This window comes from Lichtheimia ornata (genome assembly GCF_029851405.1).
Source record: "Lichtheimia ornata isolate CBS 291.66 chromosome Unknown scaffold00045, whole genome shotgun sequence".
NCBI classification, from domain to species: domain Eukaryota; kingdom Fungi; phylum Mucoromycota; class Mucoromycetes; order Mucorales; family Lichtheimiaceae; genus Lichtheimia; species Lichtheimia ornata.
Window position 1 is genome coordinate 214,529 of NW_026695365.1, and position 25,900 is coordinate 240,428.

General features: G+C 43.5%; 11 protein-coding genes across 11 annotated transcripts; 6 read left to right on the plus strand and 5 right to left on the minus strand.

Annotated features, from left to right (window-relative positions):
• Nucleotides 1-40: 40 nt before the first annotated feature.
• On the plus strand, nucleotides 41-1,674 carry O0I10_008519 (uncharacterized protein; the record flags this gene model as incomplete). The annotated part of the gene is made up of 2 exons (XM_058488522.1): nucleotides 41-1,226; nucleotides 1,295-1,674. 2 exons carry the CDS (start codon nucleotides 41-43, stop codon nucleotides 1,672-1,674), a joined length of 1,566 nt encoding a protein of 521 aa, XP_058340768.1.
• Nucleotides 1,675-1,949: 275 nt separating this feature from the next.
• Nucleotides 1,950-2,780, plus strand: O0I10_008520 (uncharacterized protein; the record flags this gene model as incomplete). The annotated part of the gene is made up of 2 exons (XM_058488523.1): nucleotides 1,950-2,220; nucleotides 2,308-2,780. 2 exons carry the CDS (start codon nucleotides 1,950-1,952, stop codon nucleotides 2,778-2,780), a joined length of 744 nt encoding a protein of 247 aa, XP_058340769.1.
• Nucleotides 2,781-3,226: 446 nt separating this feature from the next.
• Nucleotides 3,227-4,269, plus strand: O0I10_008521 (uncharacterized protein; the record flags this gene model as incomplete). The annotated part of the gene is made up of 2 exons (XM_058488524.1): nucleotides 3,227-3,571; nucleotides 3,625-4,269. 2 exons carry the CDS (start codon nucleotides 3,227-3,229, stop codon nucleotides 4,267-4,269), a joined length of 990 nt encoding a protein of 329 aa, XP_058340770.1.
• Nucleotides 4,270-6,267: 1,998 nt separating this feature from the next.
• Nucleotides 6,268-7,901, minus strand: O0I10_008522 (ATP-dependent RNA helicase DHH1; the record flags this gene model as incomplete). The annotated part of the gene is made up of 5 exons (XM_058488525.1): nucleotides 6,268-6,653; nucleotides 6,728-6,908; nucleotides 6,966-7,691; nucleotides 7,761-7,827; nucleotides 7,897-7,901. The coding sequence occupies 5 exons, from the start codon at nucleotides 7,899-7,901 to the stop codon at nucleotides 6,268-6,270; spliced, it is 1,365 nt and encodes a 454-aa protein (XP_058340771.1).
• An 814-nt stretch (nucleotides 7,902-8,715) lies between these two features.
• O0I10_008523 (uncharacterized protein) lies at nucleotides 8,716-9,524 on the plus strand (the record flags this gene model as incomplete). Its single annotated transcript, XM_058488526.1, has 4 exons — nucleotides 8,716-8,728; nucleotides 8,784-8,958; nucleotides 9,025-9,169; nucleotides 9,228-9,524. 4 exons carry the CDS (start codon nucleotides 8,716-8,718, stop codon nucleotides 9,522-9,524), a joined length of 630 nt encoding a protein of 209 aa, XP_058340772.1.
• A 999-nt stretch (nucleotides 9,525-10,523) lies between these two features.
• On the plus strand, nucleotides 10,524-11,461 carry O0I10_008524 (uncharacterized protein; the record flags this gene model as incomplete). The annotated part of the gene is made up of 4 exons (XM_058488527.1): nucleotides 10,524-10,536; nucleotides 10,592-10,766; nucleotides 10,830-10,974; nucleotides 11,033-11,461. The coding sequence occupies 4 exons, from the start codon at nucleotides 10,524-10,526 to the stop codon at nucleotides 11,459-11,461; spliced, it is 762 nt and encodes a 253-aa protein (XP_058340773.1).
• Nucleotides 11,462-15,524: 4,063 nt separating this feature from the next.
• Nucleotides 15,525-18,194, plus strand: O0I10_008525 (uncharacterized protein; the record flags this gene model as incomplete). Its single annotated transcript, XM_058488528.1, has 2 exons — nucleotides 15,525-16,784; nucleotides 16,851-18,194. 2 exons carry the CDS (start codon nucleotides 15,525-15,527, stop codon nucleotides 18,192-18,194), a joined length of 2,604 nt encoding a protein of 867 aa, XP_058340774.1.
• Nucleotides 18,195-18,741: 547 nt separating this feature from the next.
• O0I10_008526 (uncharacterized protein) lies at nucleotides 18,742-20,199 on the minus strand (the record flags this gene model as incomplete). The annotated part of the gene is made up of 9 exons (XM_058488529.1): nucleotides 18,742-18,771; nucleotides 18,830-18,863; nucleotides 18,930-19,434; nucleotides 19,500-19,598; nucleotides 19,655-19,711; nucleotides 19,787-19,800; nucleotides 19,864-19,996; nucleotides 20,062-20,103; nucleotides 20,157-20,199. The coding sequence occupies 9 exons, from the start codon at nucleotides 20,197-20,199 to the stop codon at nucleotides 18,742-18,744; spliced, it is 957 nt and encodes a 318-aa protein (XP_058340775.1).
• A 222-nt stretch (nucleotides 20,200-20,421) lies between these two features.
• On the minus strand, nucleotides 20,422-22,503 carry O0I10_008527 (uncharacterized protein; the record flags this gene model as incomplete). Its single annotated transcript, XM_058488530.1, has 5 exons — nucleotides 20,422-20,549; nucleotides 20,611-21,615; nucleotides 21,682-21,788; nucleotides 21,857-22,194; nucleotides 22,318-22,503. 5 exons carry the CDS (start codon nucleotides 22,501-22,503, stop codon nucleotides 20,422-20,424), a joined length of 1,764 nt encoding a protein of 587 aa, XP_058340776.1.
• Nucleotides 22,504-22,959: 456 nt separating this feature from the next.
• O0I10_008528 (uncharacterized protein) lies at nucleotides 22,960-24,274 on the minus strand (the record flags this gene model as incomplete). Its single annotated transcript, XM_058488531.1, has 7 exons — nucleotides 22,960-23,086; nucleotides 23,183-23,318; nucleotides 23,396-23,443; nucleotides 23,516-23,529; nucleotides 23,615-23,722; nucleotides 23,786-23,836; nucleotides 23,907-24,274. 7 exons carry the CDS (start codon nucleotides 24,272-24,274, stop codon nucleotides 22,960-22,962), a joined length of 852 nt encoding a protein of 283 aa, XP_058340777.1.
• A 279-nt stretch (nucleotides 24,275-24,553) lies between these two features.
• On the minus strand, nucleotides 24,554-25,662 carry O0I10_008529 (chorismate mutase; the record flags this gene model as incomplete). Its single annotated transcript, XM_058488532.1, has 5 exons — nucleotides 24,554-24,861; nucleotides 24,964-25,232; nucleotides 25,298-25,319; nucleotides 25,397-25,525; nucleotides 25,584-25,662. The coding sequence occupies 5 exons, from the start codon at nucleotides 25,660-25,662 to the stop codon at nucleotides 24,554-24,556; spliced, it is 807 nt and encodes a 268-aa protein (XP_058340778.1).
• Nucleotides 25,663-25,900: the final 238 nt, after the last annotated feature.

Below are 25,900 nucleotides of genomic sequence, written 5' to 3' on the forward strand. Positions count from 1 at the left end.
CCTGGTTTTTTATTTTACTTTCCGTTCCCACCTCTTTCTCATGATTACTACTTTATCAGATAAGCTTGCTCCACCCAACGTCATGTTGGCTATGGGCCATCCAGGATCTCGTCAACAATGCATATCGGTCAACAGCAACAATAATAGCGATACCGAAGACAACACTGCTACTACTACTAGTAGTACACCGGACCCTTCAGCCGAACAACCTTCACGTTGGGCCTGTCATAAACACATTCTTTCAGAGCATTCGCCTTATTTTGCAGCCATGTTTGAAAGCGAGTTTTATGAATCGGATACGAGCATTGTCTTTTTACCTTTGGGCGTGTTTTCAGCCACGGGACTTGATATTGCATTACGCTTTATGTATTCTTCTCAGGATCTTGTATTATTGCAAAAGGAAGGCGCAGCAGCAACAACAACTTTGGAGACAATGCACCAATTACTTGAAGCGTATTCGGCAGCAGACTACCTTGGGATGGAGCACTTGAAAGAGAGGATTGTGGAAGACGTGAGTCAACTGACACACCACTGGACGTGCTATTGCTCAGGATGCCGTGATGCCGTGATTCAAATCATTCCTTACAGCGAGATACGAGCACGACGCCACCACGATGTGATAATGAACAACATCCACAGTCGAGCTGTAGACATACTGACAAGTGAACCGGATCGTGCCTTGGCGACGTATTGGGTGAGCCCACGTTTGATTGAAGTGCTTGCATTATACCCCAATCTCAGCAGCCAAGTGATTTCACGCATCACTCGCTTCAATGCTGTCGAAACACTGCATGCATGTTTTACTGCTTCCGATCATGTGAACAACGACGACGACGACGAATACCCAGCCCTTGCCATCACACTCAACCTTGCTAGAGATCACGCCATTCACATGGTGGCTACTCAATTTGCGTTCTATTGCTCTCAATACCCGACGTTGCTATCATGCATTGATGGCATCAAGTATTCATTTGAATTTGTAAGATACTTGTTTGGATGGCTGTTGCAACCCGATATGAGTGTGTACCACGCACCTGCCATTTATCAGGGTATTGTTCGTGATCTTTTGAGTCGTCATGCCGTGCAACAATGTCCTCAAATCAAATCCATTCTTTTGAGTGCCAAGCAATCCATTGAGACTTTTTTGGTCGATAATTTGGATCAAGTCGTTGCTAGTGGAGGTTTGAAACAATTGGATCGTGCGGTGCTGAGTAAATGGATTGAAGGTAAGCGGATCGATTTTGCCGATGTCATTTCACACACACACCCAAAACTCACGAACTTTTTCTTACAGAGCGCAACATCCCTATCAAACGACTTGGTTTGGAATCATCACGCATTCATTCATCAACAACAACAACAAAACATACCACCACCACCCGACCACGTAACAACAACAATGCTACTAAATCATCATCATCTCATCAAAAACGGACCACCATCGGCCAAGTGATGCATCGGCAGGTTACGCACCTTTTTGATTGGCTACGACACAACAACACACCTGCCGACAATGACAGCAAGAAAGAAGCAGAAAAGAAAAAGCATCACCCATTCAACGATAAACATGCAAAAACAACTGCATCTGCAGCAGCTCCAGCAGCATCCAACAAAAAGACACCTGTTGGTAAAAGGAGGATTCTACTCGTTCGCAAATCAGTGACATCACCGTAATTGCTATTTTTTATCATTGAATGATGCATTTTTACTGCAGCTGCATCATGATCGAATTCGCCATGTATGTACCCCTGTGTGGATTCGATTTGGTTCTCGTCTTGATTGTCATGCATGTGTGTGCGCCTCTCTCTTTTTTTCTCTTTGCCCGTTTGATGGGATTGCATTAGCTTCATGCATGTTGTTTATATAGCATTACTCTCTCCCTTTTGCATTTTCTCTTTCTCCCCTTTCCTCTCTCATTCAATCACTGTTTTTTCTACTATTATATATATATGGCACCACTTAATATAATAACAAGTCTTTGTGTACTAGCAGCATTGATTCTACAAGTAATTGCATTATGTGGCAACCTCCCTGGACTACGGAACGTGTATTTTGTGCGGGTAGATGCTGTGGTGACCAATTCGTTATTTGATCGTATACGACACAACATTTTTGGTATCCCGGATACCATCACCTTTGCATCCTTTGTGATCTGTCAAAGCTTTACGTCAGGACAACGACCCACGCTATGTACTGATCCAAGCTTGGGATATCGTTATGGTATGTAACCAATAACGTTCTCCTTGGTAACCACGTAGCAACAACAATGTACACGCATCATGATATCTAAAATATACACATGTATAGATGCAAGTGGGCTCTTGGGTACTTTGGAAGATGCTATACCAGAAGATTTGCATCGTTTCCTCTCTGTTGCACAAGCCGGTGTCTTGATCCCTTCAGCATGTTTTTGCTTTTTTGCCTTGGTGGGATGTCTATTGCGAGCTTGTAGGCGATCCGATCGACTTGGACGACCCTGTTTGCTTTCTATTATCATTCAAACAGCACTTGCATTTGCATTGGCATCGATTGCAGTGGAAGTAGCTGGATACAAGGCAGTGGGCAAAGCATTGGGAGAAGCCGAAGAGCATATTCCGGGCCGATCCGTGCAACTTGCATCAGCCATAGGCCCAGCTATTTGGATCACGGTGGCAGCGGCTATCTTATTGGCAATCACTACCGTTATCTATATAGCCGAACTTTGTCATATACATCGACGACAAAAAAGGTCGCGTTGGCAACAACAGCAAGAAGCGCTGGAAATGGGCCCTGTGCACTGAAAAAGCATGTCACACAGCAGGTGCTCGTCGCTCGTTTTGGGAAGCTTAATTGTCACCTTCATTGCCAACAACCATGCTTGTGTAACTTTAAGCTTGTCTAGAACATCCCGCACAACAAAAAAACTTGTTTGCTTCATCTTTTTTTCTTTCTTCTTTCTTTCTTTGTTAACCCCCACCCATTCCATTCCTTTTTGTATTCAATATATATAATGCATCACAAGACACAACTCTTGATACTACTAGTTGTGGTCTATTGTCTCGTCTTTTCAAATCATGTTATGGCACAATCCAGTGAGTGAGAGCACCCACACACAACAACAATTATCAAATCGACACACACACATACGCTAAATGCCGATACATATGATATAGACTGCACCCCATCATCATGCAAACCAAAATGTGATCCAGGTTGCAGTGCGAATCAAGTTTGCACACTCGGCACTATGAAAGAATGTGGCGTGTGCCCTGCATCTACCTGCGTAGATCGTTCAGTGCTTGGTTTACCACCTTCATCATCTAATACCTCAAGTGCTTCATCCTCCACACCAACCAATGATGCTTCATCCGCTGAAGAAGAAAATGAGCAGCCAACCGATTCTAAAGGAAATAATAATAAGGGTGCCTTGATTGGTGGTATTGTGGGTGGTTTACTTGGAGGTCTCGTGATATTTACAGCCGTCGGATGTTTGCTGATTCGACGTTACAAGCACAAGTCAAAGAATCTATTACCATTTGCATCATCCAATTTGGGTGTTGGTTACAGTAGCACAAGTGAAAAGACATCCAATGTAAGTTCGACATTTTTATATGCATGGGAGGTCTTTAACACATGTTTTAATAGGTTGGCAATACACGCCAAGTGACTTCGGGTGTCATTCCAGTGACCTATATCCCACCTGGCAGCAGCAATAATAACAATACCACGACGACGACGGCTCGAGATAGCAATCGTGCTTCACAATTCTTAAATGTCACTGATTATGACAGTGATGGTGAATCAGCTGATACCCGTAGTTCAATGGCATCGACTGCAGATAACCCAACCACCCCATCCAAAACAGGCTATGCCATTGCTGTTTCCCGTGCACGACCCCAAATCATGCGTGTCAATCAAATCCAAATCCCTTCCGCAGATGGTCTTAGCCGTAGTAGTTCAGTGCGTACGGTGCTTACACGTGAAGCTAATCTTTCTCGTTCCAATACGGCTCCTGCTCGTCGTGTACACAAACCACCTACACCTCAACCTCGCCCCATCACCATGCTAAATCCAGCAGAGCAACAACAACAATCACTTGCACCACCCGCCCCTGACAATAATAATGATCATGAAGATCCTTTCCATGATCGCCATTCAATTAGTGTCGAAGATTTATCTCGTCCATCCTCCTCCTCTTTGCAACACCAATCCACTTTGGATACTAGGACATTGGGTGATGGCGAAATTACCATTTATTGGAATCCTGATGAACACCAACAAAAGCGATAGAGACATTCTTATATTCCCCCAACATCATTCATCATCATCTTTTTGCATTGTTCTCGTCGTTTTCATGCTGTATTTACAAAAAAGACAAATCGTATATATAAATGTTGCTGTTCTAATTATTGCTTTCTCCTCCTCCTGCTGCTGCTTTTGCTGCTTCCTTTGCTGCTGCTTTCTTTCGCTTTCGTTTCTCGGCTTGATTGGCAGCCTTGTTTCTCAATCGTTCCTCCTCTTTCTATAGTAGTAGTAGTACTAGGTCAATCCATGTTTCCTATATCCACATAAACACACACACACATACCTGTTGTCTTTCAAGTTCAATCTGATTCAAAAGTTCCTCCTTGAATGGGAAAGAGTTGGGAATGCCGGGATCCTTCTTGGGTTCTATACACTACAATCAGTACTTGGCATCGGGCGAGATCGTGGGTTCATGGGGGAGCTTACTGTTGGCTGCTTTGGGATTCTTTCTTGCTTCACGGCGTACTTTGCGGTTGTGGTTATCGATTTTTCTTTTGATACTGTATCTCCGTGCGAGCTTTATACGTTTGCTTTGGGGCTCTAGAAGGATAACATGAGTATACTTGGTCTTGTTTTCTCTATATCATCCATGTGCCTACTTTTTTTGACCATGGTAATAATGTAAATCAATGAAAGAGAGAGAGATAACCCAGCCACCCGACCATTTTTAGGCGTTCTATACTCCGTAATCGGACAAGCCTTATGCAGTGATTGGATAGAGGAGTTCCACCCAATAGTCGACTACACGAGGTGCTCACTGAAATCCTCATCGTCAAGTTTACCCTATGAAACGTTAAGAACACGCATTTACATAGTAACAAATGCCCCACTTGTCCCATATTGTCTCCACCCGTTTATAAATCAACATAATAAATGCTTTACTTGGATACGTTACGCATGGGTGTCATAGGAGGGAAAAGGCATAACAGTACATGTATCAAACTAAATCTAGCAGCTGCGCTTTCTCATACCCTCCTCAAGAAGTAGATGCAGACGAGCATCAACAATTTCACGTTTAGTTCTTTGAGCAGGTATAGGTTCGACAGCAAGTTGCATGTCATCTACCGGTTCATCCTCGAACATACGGGAAGGCACTTGAATACCTTGACGTTGTTTTCTTGCATACCTCGATGTTGCTCTTCTTCACGTTCTCTTGCTTTCTCTGCACGAACCTCGGCTTCAGTGGGCTTACGATCCAAGAAGTTGTGCAATTTAGAACGAGTCTCCAGTTTTGTTTCATGAATCTATCACTTTTGCTTTTGATAACTGTTTGAAGGACAATATCAATCAGCTGTTCGTGATGGTTTCGCCAAATATAAATGCGATCCAATGTTGTATAAAGGTCAGCGATATCGTCGATAGTAGCTTGTAACTTGAGAGTGTAGATATCGATTTTGTGATGTATGCGCAAGTCGCATGTACTTTTGTCACCTACAAAGGAGTCCCAAATGCCTATTAGACCAAGCATCCTTTTACACAATAATGTATAAATGATAGCTCTACTTACCACAAAGGGTCCACCAAGGAACGCGTCCAAATGTCATTAGGCACCAATGAGCACCTCAAGGTAGTAAAGCAATGACGTGAGCTATATAGATAAATGCATGAGTACCCTCCATCTTTGGAATCACATAGGGACTATCCTTGAGACTTACCAAAGGTCATTGATGGTATGCATACAAGTAGAAAGAAAGGACGTATGATGGTGTTGGTGACCACAGCCTTATTTATATGTGAGTGGGCGTGTGAAGTTTTGATGGATTGAATTGATAAAGTGGTCAAGCATCTTCTTGGAGTACTGAGTCGAAGTGATAAATCATCCACCTGCCATTTGAAAGGTGACTTAAAGTATATGTCCCAAACCCCACCACACTCCTCATTGTTCCACAGCCATTCACACAACCATTGCACACATGAAAAAAAGGCCCAGCATTTGTTTTTTTGTGAATAATAACGTATTTACAGCGCGAAATATAAAAAGGATCAGTATGCTCTTCGGTTCTGTTGTTGTTGTTGTTGGTGATGTTGTTGTTGTCCCCCACGTTGCAACTGTTCCTGCTGCTGTTGCCGGGTTGCCATTGCTACTTCACGGTTGGGCATTTGAATTTGTGCTGAATCCAAGGCATTGGGTGCCACATAGAGTCGCTTGTCGATGGTTGCAGGGATAGGAGCAATCTGAGTGCCCAATTCACGCTCAATCTTGTAAAGATTAAATCGATCCTCATATGTAATCAAGTTGATAGCCAAGCCAAAGTGACCATAGCGTCCCGAACGACCAATACGATGGAGATAAGTCTCTGCATTCTTGGGGAAATCAAAGTTGATGACCACATTCACCGCTTGAATATCGATACCACGGGTCAAAAGATCTATAGACAAAATTCATCATCAGCATGTTGTTGTTGAATAGGAAAAGATGAAGAAAGCGTCTACTACTACTTACCTGAACAGACCAAGTTACGACATACACCATTTCTAAAATCATGGAATACACGGTTGCGATGGCTTTGCAGCATTTTGGCATGCGAATAAAAACATGAATATCCGAGATCCGTAATCTTTTTGGCAAGCAATTCCACACGTTGAGTCGAGTTACAGAAGATGATGGATTGATTGATTTGCAACTACCATAAAAACATGAATAACGATCCTTCATCCATATCTTTTCCATTCCCCTTTACCTTTGAAAATAGCGTATTCAAGCAGTGGACCTTTTGCCTTTCCTCCACATAGGCATAAAACTGGGTGATACCACGCAAAGTAAGTTCCTCCATCAAGTTGATCTCGTAGGGCTTGTTGAGATGCTTGTCCTTGAAGGTCTTGACCATCATGGGAAAAGTGGCGCTGAAGAGCATGATTTGGCGATCGCGTGGAAAGAGCTTCAAGAGACGATCAATGACGGGAGCAAACTCGGGCGACAAGAGCTTATCGGCTTCATCCATGACAAAGGTATTGGCTTCGCTGAAATCGGCAATACCACGAGAACCAAGATCAAGAATACGACCTGGAGTACCCACGACGATATGGACGGTCTCGCCAAGACGCATAATATCATCCTTGAGCGTCGTACCACCCGTGGATACCATGACCTGGATACCCAAATGCTTACCCAACGTCTTGCACACTTGGGATGTTTGCAAAGCCAATTCACGAGTCGGGACAACAATCAATGCTTGGATCTTGGGCTTCTTGTTGTTGATCTTCTCGAGCGTGGGGATAATAAAGGCAGCCGTCTTGCCAGTGCCGTTCTTGGCTCGTGCAAGAATATCTCGACCCGTCAATGCAATAGGAATAGCCTCTTCTTGAATAGGTGAAGGTCGTTCGAATCCAGCTTCAAAGATGCCCATCAAGAGCTCGCGCTTTAAAAAGTAATCCTCAAACTCATTGCCTTTGGTAGCAGTGACATCCTGTATAGATCACTCGATTACTACTTTTTCTCTCTCTCTCTTTGTTGTACCTCTTTGTCGTTTGCTTACCTCTGTTTGGGGACGGATATCCTTTGCTGGCAATTGAAGTGATTGTTTCCAAGTGTCGTGCTCGTGACTAGAAGAATAAAAGGCTATTCAATAGGATGCTCCCTCCCCATTGGAAAACACATGCATGGATGAATACCTCATTATCGTAAAAGGAGAGAACGACAAGACGTTGTTGTTGTTGTAGTAGTTGTTGTTGCTTTTTCAGTTCTAGGATATTGTACAAGAGTGTGCTTGCGGTCTATGTGTGTACGCGACAAGTCGTTGAAGAAAGAGAGAAGAAAGCAAGCAGCATCCGTCATCAATAACGCCGACAATTAATCCGCCTCCCCTCCCTCTCACCACTCATCTTTGCCTTTGTCTCAGCTTTACTTTGACATGCCCTACTATGGCCTATATCATTATGCATATACTATTCTTTTATTACCATGAAACAAGGATAAACGTACATTTGTTATACCGTTATTCAATCTAGAACAGAGGTGTGCTGTAGCTGGGATACACAAGCTACATCAGTAGAAAGAATCTTACGTGGTTGGAGATAAGCACAGTGGGTCAAAAATAAGAAAAAGCTTATGGTTGCTAGGGCAAGTATAGGATCAACCAGCGACATGTCTTTTTCGATGCTATGTTTGATTGAGTGACAACACCAACCTTAGAGAATGCACGTGGGGGGTGAGATGTTGTGAGTGTTGGTGATACCACATGTTGGTAAGGAAAAGAGGGACATCACGTGTTTTCATTCCACCTGACGGTAATCATCGAGGGTTCTCTCAACAAGCAGTGGCATTTTATGGTGAATCATTGAAAGATGTACATTGGATTTATTGCATATGAAGATGATACTATTATCAGGCAAGAAGGGAGTTAGCAGCTCATGGCGATGGCTCAAGTGTCAGTCCGCTACCCATTCTCGATTTCCCCCACTTTCCTTTTTATCTTTTTACAGTCGTCTATCATGGGTGGAGGTGGTATGTCTGCATGGAATAGTGTGCAATCAAGACGATCACTCATAAAGTGCTGTAGATTTGAACCTGAAGAAAAGCTGGCATCCGGCTACTTTGAAGAATCAAGAGCGAGTTTGGAAAGAAGAACGCAAGCATGCAGAGGAACAGCACAAGATCGAGCAAATGAAGAAGGAGCTCATGGAAGAGCGTCAGCTTCAAGAGCTTCAGCGATTACAAGAAGAGTCAGGACAAAGGTATGCGTTGACTATTACTCTATCCCTTATCAAAACCTGCTAATCACACATACCGTTTCTTTATAGGAAACGATCCGATCGGCTTGACTGGATGTATGCAGCTCCCAACCAAGGTGCTGGAGGTGGTAACAATGCCGATGAGATGGAGGAATACCTGCTTGGCAAGAAGAGTGTGGATAATCTTATTCGAGATAAGAATAGCAAGGAAACAGTAAGTAGGATGGATCTTTTATATGTGTGACATGCAAACTCATGCATAAATGGGATAGGTTGCTTCCTCCGCCGCTGAACGATTTGCCGTTTCTAATGCCAATGCGAACAATGCACGAGATATCCAATCCAAAATCAGAGAAGATCCATTGCTGATGATCAAAAAGCGTGAACAACAATCGTTGCGTGTCATTGTCGACAACCCTTTTATGCTCAAAGAACTCTGGAATGGAAAAAAGGACAAGAGAAATAAAAAGAGAAAATATGAGCATGGTCACTCAAGCCATCCTAGTATTCGACATCACGACAAGGACCGCAAGCGAACGTCAAGAGGATATCACAAAAGAATTAGCTAGATGTATTGTCTTTGCTCATAATCACTTGGTTCCATCGAAATAAAGCTTCTAGAATGTGCATCTTCTATGATACATGAAAAAGGAAGTAAACGTATACTTGAAAGTAAATTACAGGTACCTCTCAATATCGAATCTAGCTTTTTGGGACATGTTTGTGGTCTGCCACCTGGTAGCCAGCCTAACCGCCAACGGATACAGCGGCTACGTTCTCTACGGGACATTGGGAGCCACATGAGTGGATCAATGCCACGTTTGGTACGGCAAGCATTAAGAAGCGTGGTGCCACGACGTGATTTATATGTGTCCAATCATTGATCAACGAAGTGAGTTATGGCCTCTTTTGAGTTGGCTACGGGTGGTGTGGGCTTTGGGTGATGGTAAGTTATTCCATATAGCATTCATGGTCATGAGGCGAATTCCATGACCTTGTTCGGTATTTTTGTTTGCGCATGATGGGCTGTAATTTGTGCATCAAGCTATCTTCTGGAAGGTTGTGTGCTCGCTCCAGGAATTTTGCCTGTAAGATAGTGGCTCTATCTTCCATACGCCGTAGGTTTACAAGATGACACATCACTTGTGTGCTTGAAGTGGGGCTGCCACCATAAATCATTCGAAGGCAGTTTGACCTTGTCGAGGATGGTGCCAGGTTTCTTCCCCAAGATGTAGATGGCGAGAATGGGAGAAGAGATAATAAGCTGGGAGTGAAAGATGTAGACGTTAAATAAAGCAAGAAATGCCAGGAATCGTTTATACAGTGGATTGGGCAAGAGTTGGGAGGAGAAAGGGGCTACAATTACTATCGAGGGTTCTCTCAACAAGCGTGGGTCTTTATGGTGAATTGCAAGATTCACATTGGGTTTATTGCATAAGCAAGATGGGAAGATGATAGATAAACTGTTGGCATGGCGATGGCTCCAAGAGTCAGTCAAATAAATTCTAGTCCGCCACCCTTCTCTTTACTCCCCCACTTTCCCTTTTTATCTTTTACAGTCGTCTATCATGGGTGGAGGAGGTATGTCTACATGGAATAGTGTGCAATCAAGCCGATCACTCACAACGTGCTGTAGATTTGAACTTGAAGAAAAGCTGGCATCCGGCTACTTTGAAGAATCAAGAGCGAGTGTGGAAAGAAGAACGCAAGCATGCAGAGGAACAGCACAAGATCGAGCAAATGAAAAAGGAGCTCATGGAAGAGCGTCAGCTTCAAGAGCTTCAGCGATTACAAGAAGAGTCAGGACAAAGGTATACATTGACTACTACTCTATCCCTTATCAAAACCTGCCAATAACACATACCGTTTCCTAGGAAACGATCCGATCGGCTTGATTGGATGTATGCAGCTCCCAACCAAGGTGCTGGAGGTGGTGGCAATGCCGATGAGATGGAGGAATACCTGCTTGGCAAGAAGAGTGTGGATAATCTTATTCGAGATAAGAATAGCAAAGAAACAGTAAGTAGGATGGATCTTTTGTATGTGTGACATGCAAACTCATGCAAAAATGGGATAGGTTGCTTCCTCAGCTGCTGAACGATTTGCCATTTCCAATGCCAATGCGAACAATGAACGAGATATCCAATCCAAAATCAGAGAAGATCCTTTGCTGATGATCAAAAAGCGTGAACAACAATCCTTGCGTGCTATTGTCGACAATCCTTTGAAACTCAAAGAGCTGCGGAAAGAGAAGAAGGACAAGAAAAAGAAAAAGAAGAAACATGAGCATGAGCATTCCAGCCATCGCAGCAGTCGACATCATGATGAGGATCGAAAGCGAAGATCAAGAGATTATGATGATGATCGAGGATCACGACACCACAGGCGACATGATGAGGATGAGGAGGAAAACCGAAAGCGAAGAAGGAGGGATCGCAGTGAAGAGCGTTACGAGGATCGAAGACGTAGACGTGATAGTGATGATAGAAGGCACCGTGTTCGATGATAGCATTCAATAAATCATTATACTTTTCATTATCATATATGAATCATGGGTGCTTCTTAGCACGTTCCTTTGACAGCTATTGGTAATTGCTGCTGTGATGCTCCAGTCGAGCCATTCTTACATTCATATCAGCTCATCACCATCTCCAAAAAGTCATTTTATTATTCTTTCCTCCTCCTTACTGTATCACCGAAATTACCTACACCCACCATGCACATAAAAGACGTCGTCGCCCATATTTATACCCACACATCGTTATCTTAGATCCGGTCACGTTTTCGTTGCTGGCATCTTTTCAAAAGTAAATGAATGTGAGTATCAATGGTGTATAATCCACTTAGTGCACGATCCATGTGCTAATTGATGGTGATTTTTAGCGCTTCATTGTCATCCTCCAACTTTCATTGTCATGGTTGTCATTATGGTACTTGGCTTTATATCATAAAATGACTCTTTTACAGTATTCTAATCACAGAATAAGAACGTGTGTTACGACGCTGATCGAATTACAAAACAAGGGAGGTGAGTTATGCTACCGAATACGTCTTTGTTAAAGACACAATGAATGAACCAGGCCCTTTCCCTTCCTCTCTTTTCCTTTTATCACAAGCTAACAAAGGGATACGTATAACTTGCATTTGACATGTCATAAATCTTTCGTACCACATGCCCACACACGTGACGGTGTCCAACGCCGGAGGAAGGAAGGTCTCTTACACTGTACATAGATACACGGAAATTGGTGGCTAACCCGAAATAGCGATCTTTTAATCCAACATCATTCACAAGTGATAGATTGAGAGGTACAACGAGTTGCTTCAATGGGGGAGATACATCGTATGAAAAGTTTCTATCCTTTGGACGTGTAGTATTGTGCAAAGGTGGATGGATGGATGTGAGGTGGCTCTTGATGCTCGTGCTGGTGAGTGAAAATATGAAGTGGATGATGATGACCGTAGATGACTTACAACTTGAACAAAGGATGCCGATTGTAGCTGCCAAGAAGTAGCGTTTAAGTACGATGATTGGGTGCACCAACGTTCAGGATGATGGCATCAAGCAACAACATCGTCAACTCGACAAAGGATCACCTTCCACACGTTGTATACATCCGGTTCCTTCCATCCCATGTACCAAACCAATATCCATATCCGTATTCGTATTCATACCCATAAGAAGTCGTATGTATTCATGCAAGTTGCTACGCGTAAATAAAGCTGCTTCTATACAATGGCTATCTGTTGGTCACGTGAAAAAAGGCTGCAAGGCAAGTTGCTGCAAAGTAAAGAACGCTGTTGGAGACAATTGAGGAAGGTCTCGCTAAGCGTAACTGATGCAATGAATGCTGTTACACTTGGGGTGGCAGATGAGCGTGCAAGAGAGTGTGTAGTGTCAAGAGACTCGTGTGTTGTAGAAGAGTGACAAGAAGGCTGTGTACACGCCATGGACTTGCCATTCAGTCAAAGACAATCTAGATCAAGAGAGTTGTAGGATCGACATGATGGGTGGGTTGAGGCAGGACAATCGTTCGCAGGTGGTGATTGTACTTGAATGGGGCAACGTTTGAGAATGGGAGGAAGAGGCAAGAAGCTAAAAGTGGAAGAGCTGCAAATTAATTAGATTCTTATGCTTGGATGATACTTCTGTGTTTGACCGTAGCTCATCCGAATCCCCTCGGATCAAGGAAGTTGAATGATGGGCATGATGGGCTTGAGCAGGAGAATCGTTCACATGCATTGGAGTGGGCAACAAAGGCGAATGGGAGGAATGGGCTGCTAGCTGTCAATGATGACTTGCTGCTGGATAGTGCATAAGGCATGATGCATCGGCCGTTCCAGTCATGCAAATGAGCTGTGTTACACAAACATGTTCCTGCGCATCTTTGGCTGTATCAGGGTCAAGCTACTTCGCAATGAACAAAGACCACTTCTCATATAGCATCACGCTTACAAGCATAAAGCTGCCTGTATCTCCAAACTTTACAATGAAACGTGGGGTTTTGAATAGAGCGATGTGCTCGGCTTGGCCAACTGCACCTTGGGTGAAAGTTTCGCGATCAAGCTTGCCGATCCCAGATTTCGCAATGTCGCCACCAGCCAAACTGGATCCGGGGGTCGACCTCTTCGACGACGACGACCAAAAAATATTTTTTGGGCTGTTTGCGACATTGAACGCGAAACTTTCACACAAGGTGCTGTTGGCCAAGCCGAGCACATTGCTCTAATAAAAACCCCACGTTTCATTGTAAAGTTTGGAGATACAGACACGTTTATGTTTTACCTATGCTGTAAGCGTGATGGAGTTGCTTTTTCCTAGTGGATGGTGTCGGCTGCATTAACGGAAAGATGAAGAGCTGAGTGAAACGGCACGTGGTGGTTACACAGACACGTCCTTGACAGGTTGCTACACAAATGGATGATGATGATGATTGCTTTTTGTGAAGGTACGTAAGTAAAACAGCGTCCAACCATGATGTGTCAAGGTATGTATCACATTTGCATGTAGGAGAAGGTCGAGCTGCATAAACCAATTTGTATATGTAAAAAGATACGTATACATATTGAATGAGTCACTCATCCTGAAGCTCAATGGAGGATCACTTTTTCTTTCAAGGTCAACCACTCTTTATTGTAACCAGAAAAGGCATATACTTCTTACAAGACCGAACACCACAACCACTTGTTCCATCTAAGCTATACTGATCCACAAGGGGATACGTAAAAGCTACCAAAGTCCAAGTGCGGTAATAACCAATCCTTTATTATGTTCCTCTAGCTACCTCCTATTTTTCCACCACCACCGCTGTCTTTGTCGTCCATCATCATTCCTAGTCGTGCTCCTACTCTTCAAAGTCGTCCTCAAAGTCGTCCTCACCAATCATCCAAAAAGACACCAAGAGGCCGCGACAAGCAGTCTCATTTAGCGTATCACGGTCTAAAAACTTGCACATGATTGGTTGGTGCGCAAATCGAAACTGTTTGTCGTGCGCCTAGTCATTAATTCTTCTGGAGGCCGTGTACACGTTTGAGCACAAGGCAATGGTTAATGCCATTTGCTGTTATTTGGAATCAATATCCATGGTAATGGCCACATAAAGAACGCGTGTTTTGTATTATTTCGCTTGTTGATACGCTTACGATGCCAAAGGTCTTTTATCATATGGAAGATAGCACAACTCTATAGACGATGGTTGAATTGAGTTGCCTATCCTGACGGCACTTGAAATTGTGCAATGCTGCATTTTGACGAGAGACGCAACATCATATTGCTATGTCGCAATTTGACGTAGATTGACTATATATACACGCTTATGCCCTCACATCTGCTCTATCGCCTTTGTTGGTAGGTTACGGATTGGTACAAGGTTAGAAGCAAAGGTACACGAGAATGAATGTATAACCCAACTTTCTTACTACTCATGGAAGATAGTAAGTGGCATTAGGGACAGGGATCTCCACCATCACCCATACATCGCGTACAGCATTAATAGCATCTCACAAGCCTTCTTTCTTGGTTGTCATATCATCACACCTCACCAGCTGCATAGATCAAGTAGTGGTAGCTAATTTACAGTAACCCATATTGTAGCATGTAGCACTATGGTTACATCATATAAGAGATGTCATTGGTTGTTAGAGGAACTTGGGATTTTCAAATCCTAAACTGATAGGAGGGAGTACAACAACCCCCAGTAGTTATCGTAGATAAACAAACAACAGCTGAAGATGTGAAACCCAATCAAAATAGTCGTTGTTATGGAACAAGATAAAAAATTACAAGGCGCTGTTATGGCAATAGGTGTAGAGACGGAGACGACGAGGATAGTTTTGTAGTAATACAATATGAATGGCTTGTGTAAAGGAAGAATGATGAATGACGGATAATGTGTAATGCGCAGAGACCAACCCGGGTGAAAGTGACACAAGCGTCGGGGTGTTATTGGATCCCGGTCTTTTTTTTTCTCTTTGTTGAAAACAGGGCACTTTGCATCCTCCACTCTTTGTTTCACTCCAACAACTACACCTGCGTTTTCTCATTGCACTTGTAGCTCTTGAAGGTTACAATGACCGATCGCAGCAGTTACTTTGGTGTACCGTCAAGTGCGGCATCGTCCATGAAATACTTGCGACGCAATTCGGCTCCCAGCGTGGAATCATTGGACGAGAGCTATTTTGACAATGGCGCTTCTTCCATTTCGACCGACCTCAGTTCACGTTCGCTTCTATTTGGAAAAGGAGTTGGTAGCACATTGATTACTTCAGGATCCCCAGTGACTTCACCAGGTCCATTATCGCCTTCAACATCCACCAAAGCTGCACGCACACAGCAACATCGTTTGAATGCAGCACAAGAGCAACGAATGTATCATGACAGCTGCCAACGCCTTTTGAGTCATATCACTTCAGTGATGGGTATTTGTGAGGATCTACAATCATCCAACAAGGACCAATTTCCTATTCGATATCCAATGATGCATCGTCCAAATGATCGCCCTTTACCACAACGAGCTCAGACAATGATGCCACCCATTGCATCCAACATTGATTGTCCACTTGAAACAGCTTCTCAGCCTGATGTGGGTTCTCCTTCTTCTATTCTTGACGCTTTGCATCGAAGATCATCCATCCATTCTCAAGATGAATCGACAAGTCCCTTTGTACGTCAACTGGAACAGCATCGTTTATTGACAAGTGATCTCGCTAAAGAGCTCAGCATTCTCAACTTGGACTTAAAGATGGGCCATTCTTCTACCGATCTCAATGCTCTTGAAAGCAAATCTATTGCTAATCTTTTGGATGATCGCCTCTCTCAATGCCTTCGTCATTTGGAGAAGCTTCGTACTCGCGTTGCTGATACATCTTCCAAGGTGTTGGTGACTGGTGATTTGAATGCTGGTAAATCGACATTCGTCAATGCCTTGTTGAAGCGTGAAGTTCTTCCTGCCGATCAACAACCATGTACAAGCATGTTTTGCGAGGTGTTGGATGCTATGTTGAATGATGGAGTTGAAGCTATCCACGCTATTCCCGATGCATCCATTTACAACCGATTGGATCCCAACACATACCACGTCATTGAGGAACGACACATGTTCAAGACCGTGGCCGATGAGGGTGACAAATATAAGATGCTCAAGATCTATAGCAAGGATGCTCGTAATACACAAGAAAGCTTGTTACACAATGGTGTCGTCGATATTGCATTGATCGATTCCCCTGGTCTCAATACTGATTCAGTCAAAACAACCGCTGTCTTTGCTCGTCAAGAGGAAATCGATGTCGTCGTCTTTGTAGTGAGTGCTGAAAATCATTTCACTCTCTCGGTAAGTCGTGTTGCTAAGAGTAGAAAAGATCGTGTTGCTCAATGTGGAACTTTTGCTACCTTTTAGGGCAAGGAATTCCTTTGGAATGCAGCCAATGAAAAGACTCACATCTTTATTGTCGTCAATCGTTTCGATTCCATCCGCGACAAGCAACGTTGCAAGCGTCTCATTCTTGATCAGATTCGTCAACTTTCACCTGCAACCTATGCCGACGCCGATGATTTGGTCCATTTTGTTAGTGCAGGCGATGTGGATCTTGAGCCTGGTTCCACCAAATTGGATGCTCCCGAATTTGCACGATTGGAACAGCGACTCCGTGCCTTTGTGTTAGAGAATCGCACCAAATCCAAGTTATCACCAGCCAAGAACTATTTGGTCAATTTGCTCAGCGATGTCAATGGTCTTTCCATGTCCAATAGCGCCCTTGCAAAGGAGGAACGTGAAAAGGTGCAACTTGAGCTTGAGGAGGATAAGCCTGGATATGAGCATTTATTGCGTGTACGTGATCGTCTCCTTCATCAAGTGGAAAAGGTTGCAGAGATCACTGTGCTTGGTGTCCAAAAACATGCTCGTCAGGCATTGAATACAGCTGTTGAAGGAATTACAACTACGGCTGATAGCATTGAATATCCTGGCATCTTTTTGATTTGGCAATACGCACAAGATATAGCCGATTCCATGTCACAAACGTTACTCAAGCAAGTACGACGCGTCGAAGGTCATGCTCGTGAGGACACTAGCCAATGCATTGATCGTATCCATGATATGGGCACTGAACATCTCGGCAATTACCCCCGTGTTGGTACTGTGGAAAAGATGTGTCTCAAGAATCGTGATCGTGCAGTAGTCATTTCAGTGGAACCAACCGATTTTTTCGATTTATCTTTGGATGATAAGATGTCTGGTTGTGCATTATCTTTTGGTGCCGTTGCCATGGTGGGTACACGTCTCCTTGGTGTCAAAGATGCAGTATCGGGTATCTGGAGCTTGTCAAGTGCAGTGAGTGCTCGTAGCATGCGTCAAATGATCGTTCCTATCATGAGCATAGCCGGTGCTGGTCTCCTGGTTTATGTGGTTTCGGATATGCGTTATGCTGTCAAGCGCAAATTGGTGCGGAAATTCAAGACTGCCGTACGTGACACTGCTTATGTGGAAGGTCAATGTAGCCGAATTGGACGTGAAGCACGCAAGGCACTTCGTGTAGAAGGATGGGAAATCCAGAATCGACTTGTCAGAGCCATCGAGAACAAGGAAAAGAAGCGTAGCGAAATGGAACATAAGATACATCATGCCGAGAAAACCATTGCATACTTTGACAACGTGCTGGAAAACTCGCTCGTCTTACTTGACAAGGTGCAAACCATCCAAATCGACCACCATCACAATGCAAATGCCATTACAAGTCCATAAACGATAGCCCATCTCTTAAAATCCGTATACATCCCCATCTTCTTAGTCCCTCTTTTTGCCCATCATCATATTAGATTCTTTATATGTATATCCTTCAGACCCCTTCTCTGTATTTTTATGTCATTACTTCTCCCAAAATCCTCTTTTAACTCGAACCCCTCTCCCAAAAATATAAATCAATACTTGTCACTGCATCTTTTAGCACCATCTTATATGCTTGCCTATTCATGAAAGCTGATTCGTTAAGGAATTAGAGGAAGTGATACGTTCTTAGGCCATCATATCAAACGTCAATATGGTCTCTGTATGTCTACTGAGTATATGCATGCCAATCCAACATACGTATTGATAGGTCAAGAATGCAGTAGGGTGTATTGCTCTTTGTGTTTTTTATCCATTTCAGATATAAACCTCGACAACTACTGGGTAGCAACGTTTTATTAATTTTATATCGGCAGGTAGATTATTAAGAAGAATGGATGATGATGATCAACACTACTATAGATAGGGATATCAAAAAGATGCTATTGTCCATGGGGAGCTACGTTTAAAGCAGCTGAACGAAATTTGCGGGGAACTAGGTAAGGCATTCGATTAGTACGCATCCACCCGTAGCCCAAATGATTACCACTTACAATGCCAATGCGTGTTCCAATTGAGCCAGTCCACCTGGATAAAGCGATGATAAGTGACCAAGTGACCTTGGATAATGTATACATCCCACTATCCACTTACCAATCATGTTGAGTTTCCGAGCTCTTGATAATGGTGATGATGTCCCCCTTTTCAAATGCCAAATCGCCTGCTTGCTCGCCTGCAAACTTGAATAATGCACGTGCTTGAAGTGGTCGACTTTGTGGTTGCTGATTGTATCCTCCTCCATAACCTCCACTTATTACTGCGGCGCGATGCATAATGTCTGTGCTATCCATGCTGGTGTTGCTATGTGTCGTGCTACGGGTAGTGCTTGATGTACGCGAGTATATACGGGATTGTAGTGCCTTGTACAAAGGATCAGCTTGTGGTGGAGGAGGGATGGTCCCATTCAATAATTCAAAAGTTGATACTCGACGTCCATACATTTTGGCATTGGCATCTGAACGCTCCAATATCACAGATCCTTCAACAGAGATCCCTGCAAAAAGGCCACGTGTTTTGCTGTACGAATAGACGGCTGCTACGCTGTTGATTGATGCTGTCCCTGACGCCTCGGCATTTCTACCCAAAGGACCAGCAGCGACTACAACATACCATATCATTAGATATCTAATAGATGTAGGAACACCCCATCATCATCATCATTACCTGATACATTTCCACCAAGAGTAATGCTACCATGATGCATAAAGGTTTCAACAGCTGCAGTGGTATTCAGGACCATAACAAAATCGGTCAACTCGGCACCTATACTTTAACTTTAGCGTATTCATCATCAATGAATGGATAACCTTATAGCTTACCTATTTGGCCACCTACTCCAAGACCTCCAGTTGCAATGGCACTTGGGGCGCTCCATGCTATTGAATAACCACATCAGTCAATGATACCCCCTTTCAAATTGCCATTCCTTCTTGTTCCCCAATACTACGTACAACCATCTGATAATCTAAAAGAAAAGATATCCATGAGTACGTAGCCCTTAGTCAAGCAAAAGCAAGAGGTATCTCACCTTGCAATCACAAGCCCAGATCCAGCACGTGCCGAGAAAAGAAACCCGCCCTTGAGTACCGAGTATATAGCAAGCCCTTTCGCCTCATTCAAGATTCCTGGAGGGATAATGCCTTCGAGTTCTTCAGCTGGATCTATAAGGAGAGACACATTAGCCAGGTAGTTCTGTTAATGACCACCAACAACAATAAAGAAGTACCACAAAAGCTGTTCAGGATCCTTGCTGCTTTACGACATTCGGCTGTTTTGCTCTATTCAGTGAATGGGCTACATGGATGCAGAGATTGTATTTACATTGTAAGCTGGAAGGCAAAGGCGAGTTGATGTGAAAAGACATTCGTTGCTAGGTGGTGGAAGGTAGAAGAGGTATAAGGTGAACTCATCGCATCTCCGGTTGGTGCTCAAAAGACACCGCCACGTGCACGGGCCATTCAAGTGACATTGGAATGAAAAATGGATCATTGTTTTCACAGCAAAAAAAGGATTGATAGGAATAGAAGAATACAATAATGATCATGTGTATAATCGGAAGGGGGGGAGAGAAGGAGTGGTTGATTGATTAAGATGAAAGAGGGAACACGAGATCTGCTCGATCACTGCAATCGGGTGCAGAGAACCCACTTGAAAACGTATCAAAGATCCATAAAGCCACACCATTAGTCCATCCAAAGCCTGCTTGAACGGTGTCTATAATGGATGAAAGGAATCAATAAGAGGTATTCATTGTAGCACTTTCTATTTTACTTACACTCTCCACCTCCACCAGCATCACCAATAACGGTAACTTCAAACTTCTCAAACATGTGACCAACATCGGTTTGATTGGGCATCTGTTGCAGGATCCCAGGGACAAAGCCTCCTGTTTCGTACCACGAGCAAAAAGCGGATGCAAGGTATCGGTCCGCCAATGCATGTATCATATCGACGATACTCGAATCCTTGGTTACGTCGTACACGTTTCGCATTGCACGCAATGCAATATATTGTAATGGTGGCCAGCCGTTGGGGAAATCCCATTGTTGAGATGTATTGTATACGGATGTTGTTAAGATACCTGGATAGGCTTCAAGCCAATGCTGAGTTTGTGCAAGCACTTGTCCCATTTGTTCTTTGCTGAGACGATGATGGGCTCCAAGCCAAAATGGATAGAGGGTAGCTGGTGTGAATTCACGATTTAGCCCATTGCTTGTGATGTTGTAGTCGTAAAAGGAAACATCCTCTTCATCCCATAGCACCTCCTTCATGGCTTCAATGCGTTTTGCTGCTTGGCGCTTGTAGTACTTTTTCTTGCGACTTGATGTATGCCACTCACTCAAAGTTGCTTCCATATTCCACATCAACGCGTTCAAGTCAACGGGCACAATGTGATCATTATTGAGCGACTTCAACAAGTAGTCGCCATCTTGGCTATCCTTGTATCGAAACCACCGAGAAGTATAGTCCCATCCACTTTCGGCACCAGTAGCTAGGTTGCCGTACAACCGTGCTTTATCCGTCACATTTTGAGCTGTCGTATAGTCTTCCAAATATGACTCAGGTCTTGGTGAGCTATTAAGTACACGATACTGATTCAAGGTGTGACCATTCACATCAATGCTCTTGTTGGCCATCCAAAACGAGTACTCCTTGTCAAGTGTTGGTAATGCTTGCTTGATAAAGTCGTCGTCGTGTGTAGCTTCGTAGTATGCCTTGATCATCTCTACCAAAAACGGTGGTTGGGATCGATTCAAATAGTAAATACGTGCACCATTGGCTACCAAGAGACATCGATCCTCGATTAGTATCGTATCATAATGTTGTTCTTTTTATGCATGCTTACGAATAAAGCCGTATTCTTCAACAAAGTCCAAAAAGTTGAGTAACATGTCTTTGGCTTCATTATGCAGCTCACTGACAAGCAAGCCACGAATCACAAAATAGCTATCCCTGTAAGTATTTGCAAAATGAGTTAGTTCCAGGGGTATTGCATCTTCACACAAGACAATGAGACTTGCCAATAATAGAATTCCCGGAATCGACCCCCAGGGACAACAAATGGCCGCTTTACAGGAAGTATGCTTGACACACATCCATCACAAAGTTGGTTCAGGTCAAACTTAAAGGTGAGATTGGACCAATATTGGTGTATTTGAGATGCCCATCCACGATACGTCAAGTCGTCAATTTTGTCCAACAAAGGGAGATCGGCTTTGACGCTAAGGTTGACCGGTTGAAGTTCGGTACCTTCCTCCAAAAAGTTGGCATCAACAAAGTTGCGGATGGAGTCCGTCGATGGGTTATCACCCATGGCTTCAAACGCTTCAATGACTTGATCGAGAGGTTTAGAGGTAGGCTATTATAAAGAAAAAACAAGTGGGGGCAGTGAAGCAACAATGACTAGATCAGCATATTGTTTGTTTTCCTTGTTTTCATATGTACTCCTTTTTGCTCTCTTTCTCTTTTCTTCCACACATACCTTATCAACAAAGGTCTTGGAATCAGGATACAACTTTGCAAGTTGCACAGTCTTGAGTAAAGGGCCTTCGCAGTAAATAGGGGAATCGCAACGAGGAAATGTCTTATTAGTGTGTTGACCTTGTTTAGTTGCTGTCGTAACGACAACAATTGCTGCCAACAGCAAAGAGCGGCAAAGGAACCTCATCGTGGGAGAGTGAGACCAAGGCGTGTAATAAACCAAGTAGTGCCGAGCGGATGCTTTGCTTATTTATATGCGTTCGATGGCGGCTGTGGCACAAGAATGGGAAATTGGAGCAAGAGACGCGGGTGTGGGGTTGGTGTAACGCAACACACAGCAGGCCGTTTTTGCATTTTCTATTGGAAAGGAACAAAAGCAGTGGTTACGGGACCCGCTGGGAAGCGGAATCAACCGTGTGTGGATCTATTTACTTCCCATGTCAAAATCAGCATCATCCTACTTTTTCTCTCACCTTGCTTGGAATTGACAAATGACCATTTCATGCACGTAGCTAGACAACAGCGGCTGAGCTTGTTGCATAGTTCACTCATGCACAATAACCCCTCACTCAGACATTGCATATATCTCCTCATTCACTGATTAATAACAATGCATGCATACAAGATTACGTTTCTTTCTTTTTTAGCAAATCCTAGCATTGGCAAATGAACGTGCTCCCGAGTATCCCACAAAACCAAGATACTGGATATCGATATTATCCACCTCCAATTCCGATCGGATCAACTTTACTAGCACATACTTGGCCGACCTATGATGTGGGTGGGATTATGTCAGTCATCACGATGATGCAACAAGAGAATCTCTGGTAGATAATGAGTCATGGGGCACCCTTCATCTTACTTACCGATGTTCCACGGGAATAACAACATGCCTCTCATTGTCAAGGGAAAACCATCCCACTGGATCCAAATCGTCATCAGGTTTGTTATTCATGTAATGCTCGTAATCTGATGCCGTAAAGTCATCGAATATTCGTGTACCTGGGATAATGAACCCATATCAATTATTGGACGAGTTACATTTACAAAGACAACCATCACCCTGTTTGTTTACTTACGTTCCACATCAATAGGATACCGAGACACAAACACCATCCCATCCTTGCCTACATAGATACATAGCGAGGTTAATATCACACACATGTAGCAGGCTTCTTGGGTAGCAGGATGATACTCACAGGGTGCTGTAAATCTAAAACGTGTGGTGGTGCATGATACGAAGATGAGTAAAAAAGAAAAGTTGCAAACGTTGGTTGTTGCGTTTAGGTGGTGCTTACCCGTATTGGGGTGCCTTGATAACGATTTGCGATATCACACAACTTTGGTCTGTTTTCCGCTTCCCTCTATAACGTAAAAGGATATTGATCGTACCACTCCTTGCAGAACTACATCAAATTCAAGTACAGCCATCAATGTTTTGAACGATGTATTGCATTTCTTGTACCAACCAGAATACTGAATTATCGTTTCTCAGCATATTGCTGACGCCATAAGAAGCACTGAAAGTGGGTATTAGCAAGATTTGCTTAGCACGTTGAACGCATTAACAAAAGTCATTGTTGTCGTTACCTATATTGCCCACCATCCTGCTCCATTACATCAAATTCCAAAACCGATTGATTTTGCCCAGGGATATTAGTTTTCTCGCCACACAGTCGATCCATATCCACCACCCTGTCATCTGATAAGCATCGAAATCGCATGTTATCGGTGTCAGGAGGAGATAGACGTCGTAAACGAGGTATGCGTGGTGGATGGCGTGCACCTCGATCACGCAACAAAGTGCGTTGTTGTTGAGTAGGAGGCGGTGGAGGAGGTGGTGGAGGTAGTTGGTTGGGTGGAAGGTAGTTGTCAAAAGCAGCTTCAGTCATGATCGGTGATAATGGCATAGGTGCGGATGAAATTGGTTGATGTTCATGCGCTGGTGACATCTGCATAAGGAAAGAAGTAGATGTGATGATGCTGAGTTAAAAGAATTAAAATAGAAAGACCAAGAACAAAGAAGGACTTTTGTATGTATAATAAGATAGGACGTTGAGAGCACCTGAAGTGAGCGTATATGCGTGTTGAGCCCAGGTTTCGGATGTATTGTTTGATTGTGTCACTTTCCGCCCTCGTACATACACACAATATGTTCACGCATTGATTCTCTCCTATCGTAAGCGGTTGCACAGTATATGTATGAAAAGGATAAGGTTTGTTTATTTTATACAAAGTTACTCGGTACAATATGCGAGACCTCGTGTGATCAAATAGTCCACCTCGACCTTCCTTGACAATGGAATCACCCATTGCTCGTATACTTGGACTACTTGCTGCGCTGCTGGTAACCGGTTTCTCTTTCCGGTTTCCTCCAATAATGTTTGGCCATAAACAAGTGCCTTTCTTCCAAGTCGTTGTAGCATTTTTTTCTCCATAGATCGATCCGTGACCCGATCGGCTATTGCTTGTCGGTCATAAGCACGAGCCAAACGAGCGAACGTTTCTGAATCTCCCCGAAACCGCATCTCAGCGACAAATTTCGCTAACACAAGCATGCACAACATCACGTCAGCTTCCGTTATAGATCACGGGGAGAAAACCCGACTTTACAAAAAAAAACTTTTGCAAGCCTTGTGTCGCTTACCATAATGAATACGTCGACTTAGTGCCTCCAAACACTCAATATCCCGCATCGCTGAGTTTGCATATTGACCATCATCATTGTCATCATCATCATCGCCATCCGCTTGGGCGCATATGGTAGGTACAATGGATTCGGTATATACATCCATAATGGTATCATTGATGTTGACGTCGTTGGGCCACAAAAATGATGGGTATTCGAAAAGTGATGGTGGCAACTTGACTGTGGGTGCAGGTAATGGTGATGTAAATGGATAGTACTCTCCAGGACTACGTTGATGATTATATATGAATGATTGATATTCACTTCAACGCATTATGTATTGTATCCTTACGTCACGTAACGTCTTGCTTTGGCTATATAAAGAAGTTTGGATCGCATCAATCCATTTTGAGGATCGCTGGTTGTGATGATGTTGGTGATGAATTCTTACCATGCATCTTTTCTGTTTCCCATAAAAAGTATTCCAAAAAGCTGCGTTTTCCAGTCATATTGTTAAAGTCTAAAGCGCCCGGGATGTATAGGGAGTGGTTGTGTGCGAACTGAGCTCGTTCAATAAGAGCTATGTGTTGCGTTGATAAGTGGAAAGGGAAGAGGCAAGGTATCCAGGGCAACCATACCACAGACAAGAGTATCTTCGAGACGTAAAATAAAACGACGTATTTTATCATTGGAATGTGTATTATCGATGGTGTTCATTGTATGTGAATAAAAGAGTGGGGGGTAACGGACGTATGTGTGTGTGTGCGTCGTCTGTGTGGGTGGTGGGCACCCTTTTTATATAATCAATGCGGATCCCCGGTCCATTCTGGGAAACCATTCTGTACAGGGAATGAGTGGAGAGCACGTTACATCAAAGGAAAGGTCTGCTGAGAAGAGTATTTGTACACAGTAAAGTAAAATATGAAAGGAGGCGTTGCAGTGAAATGCCGGTGCG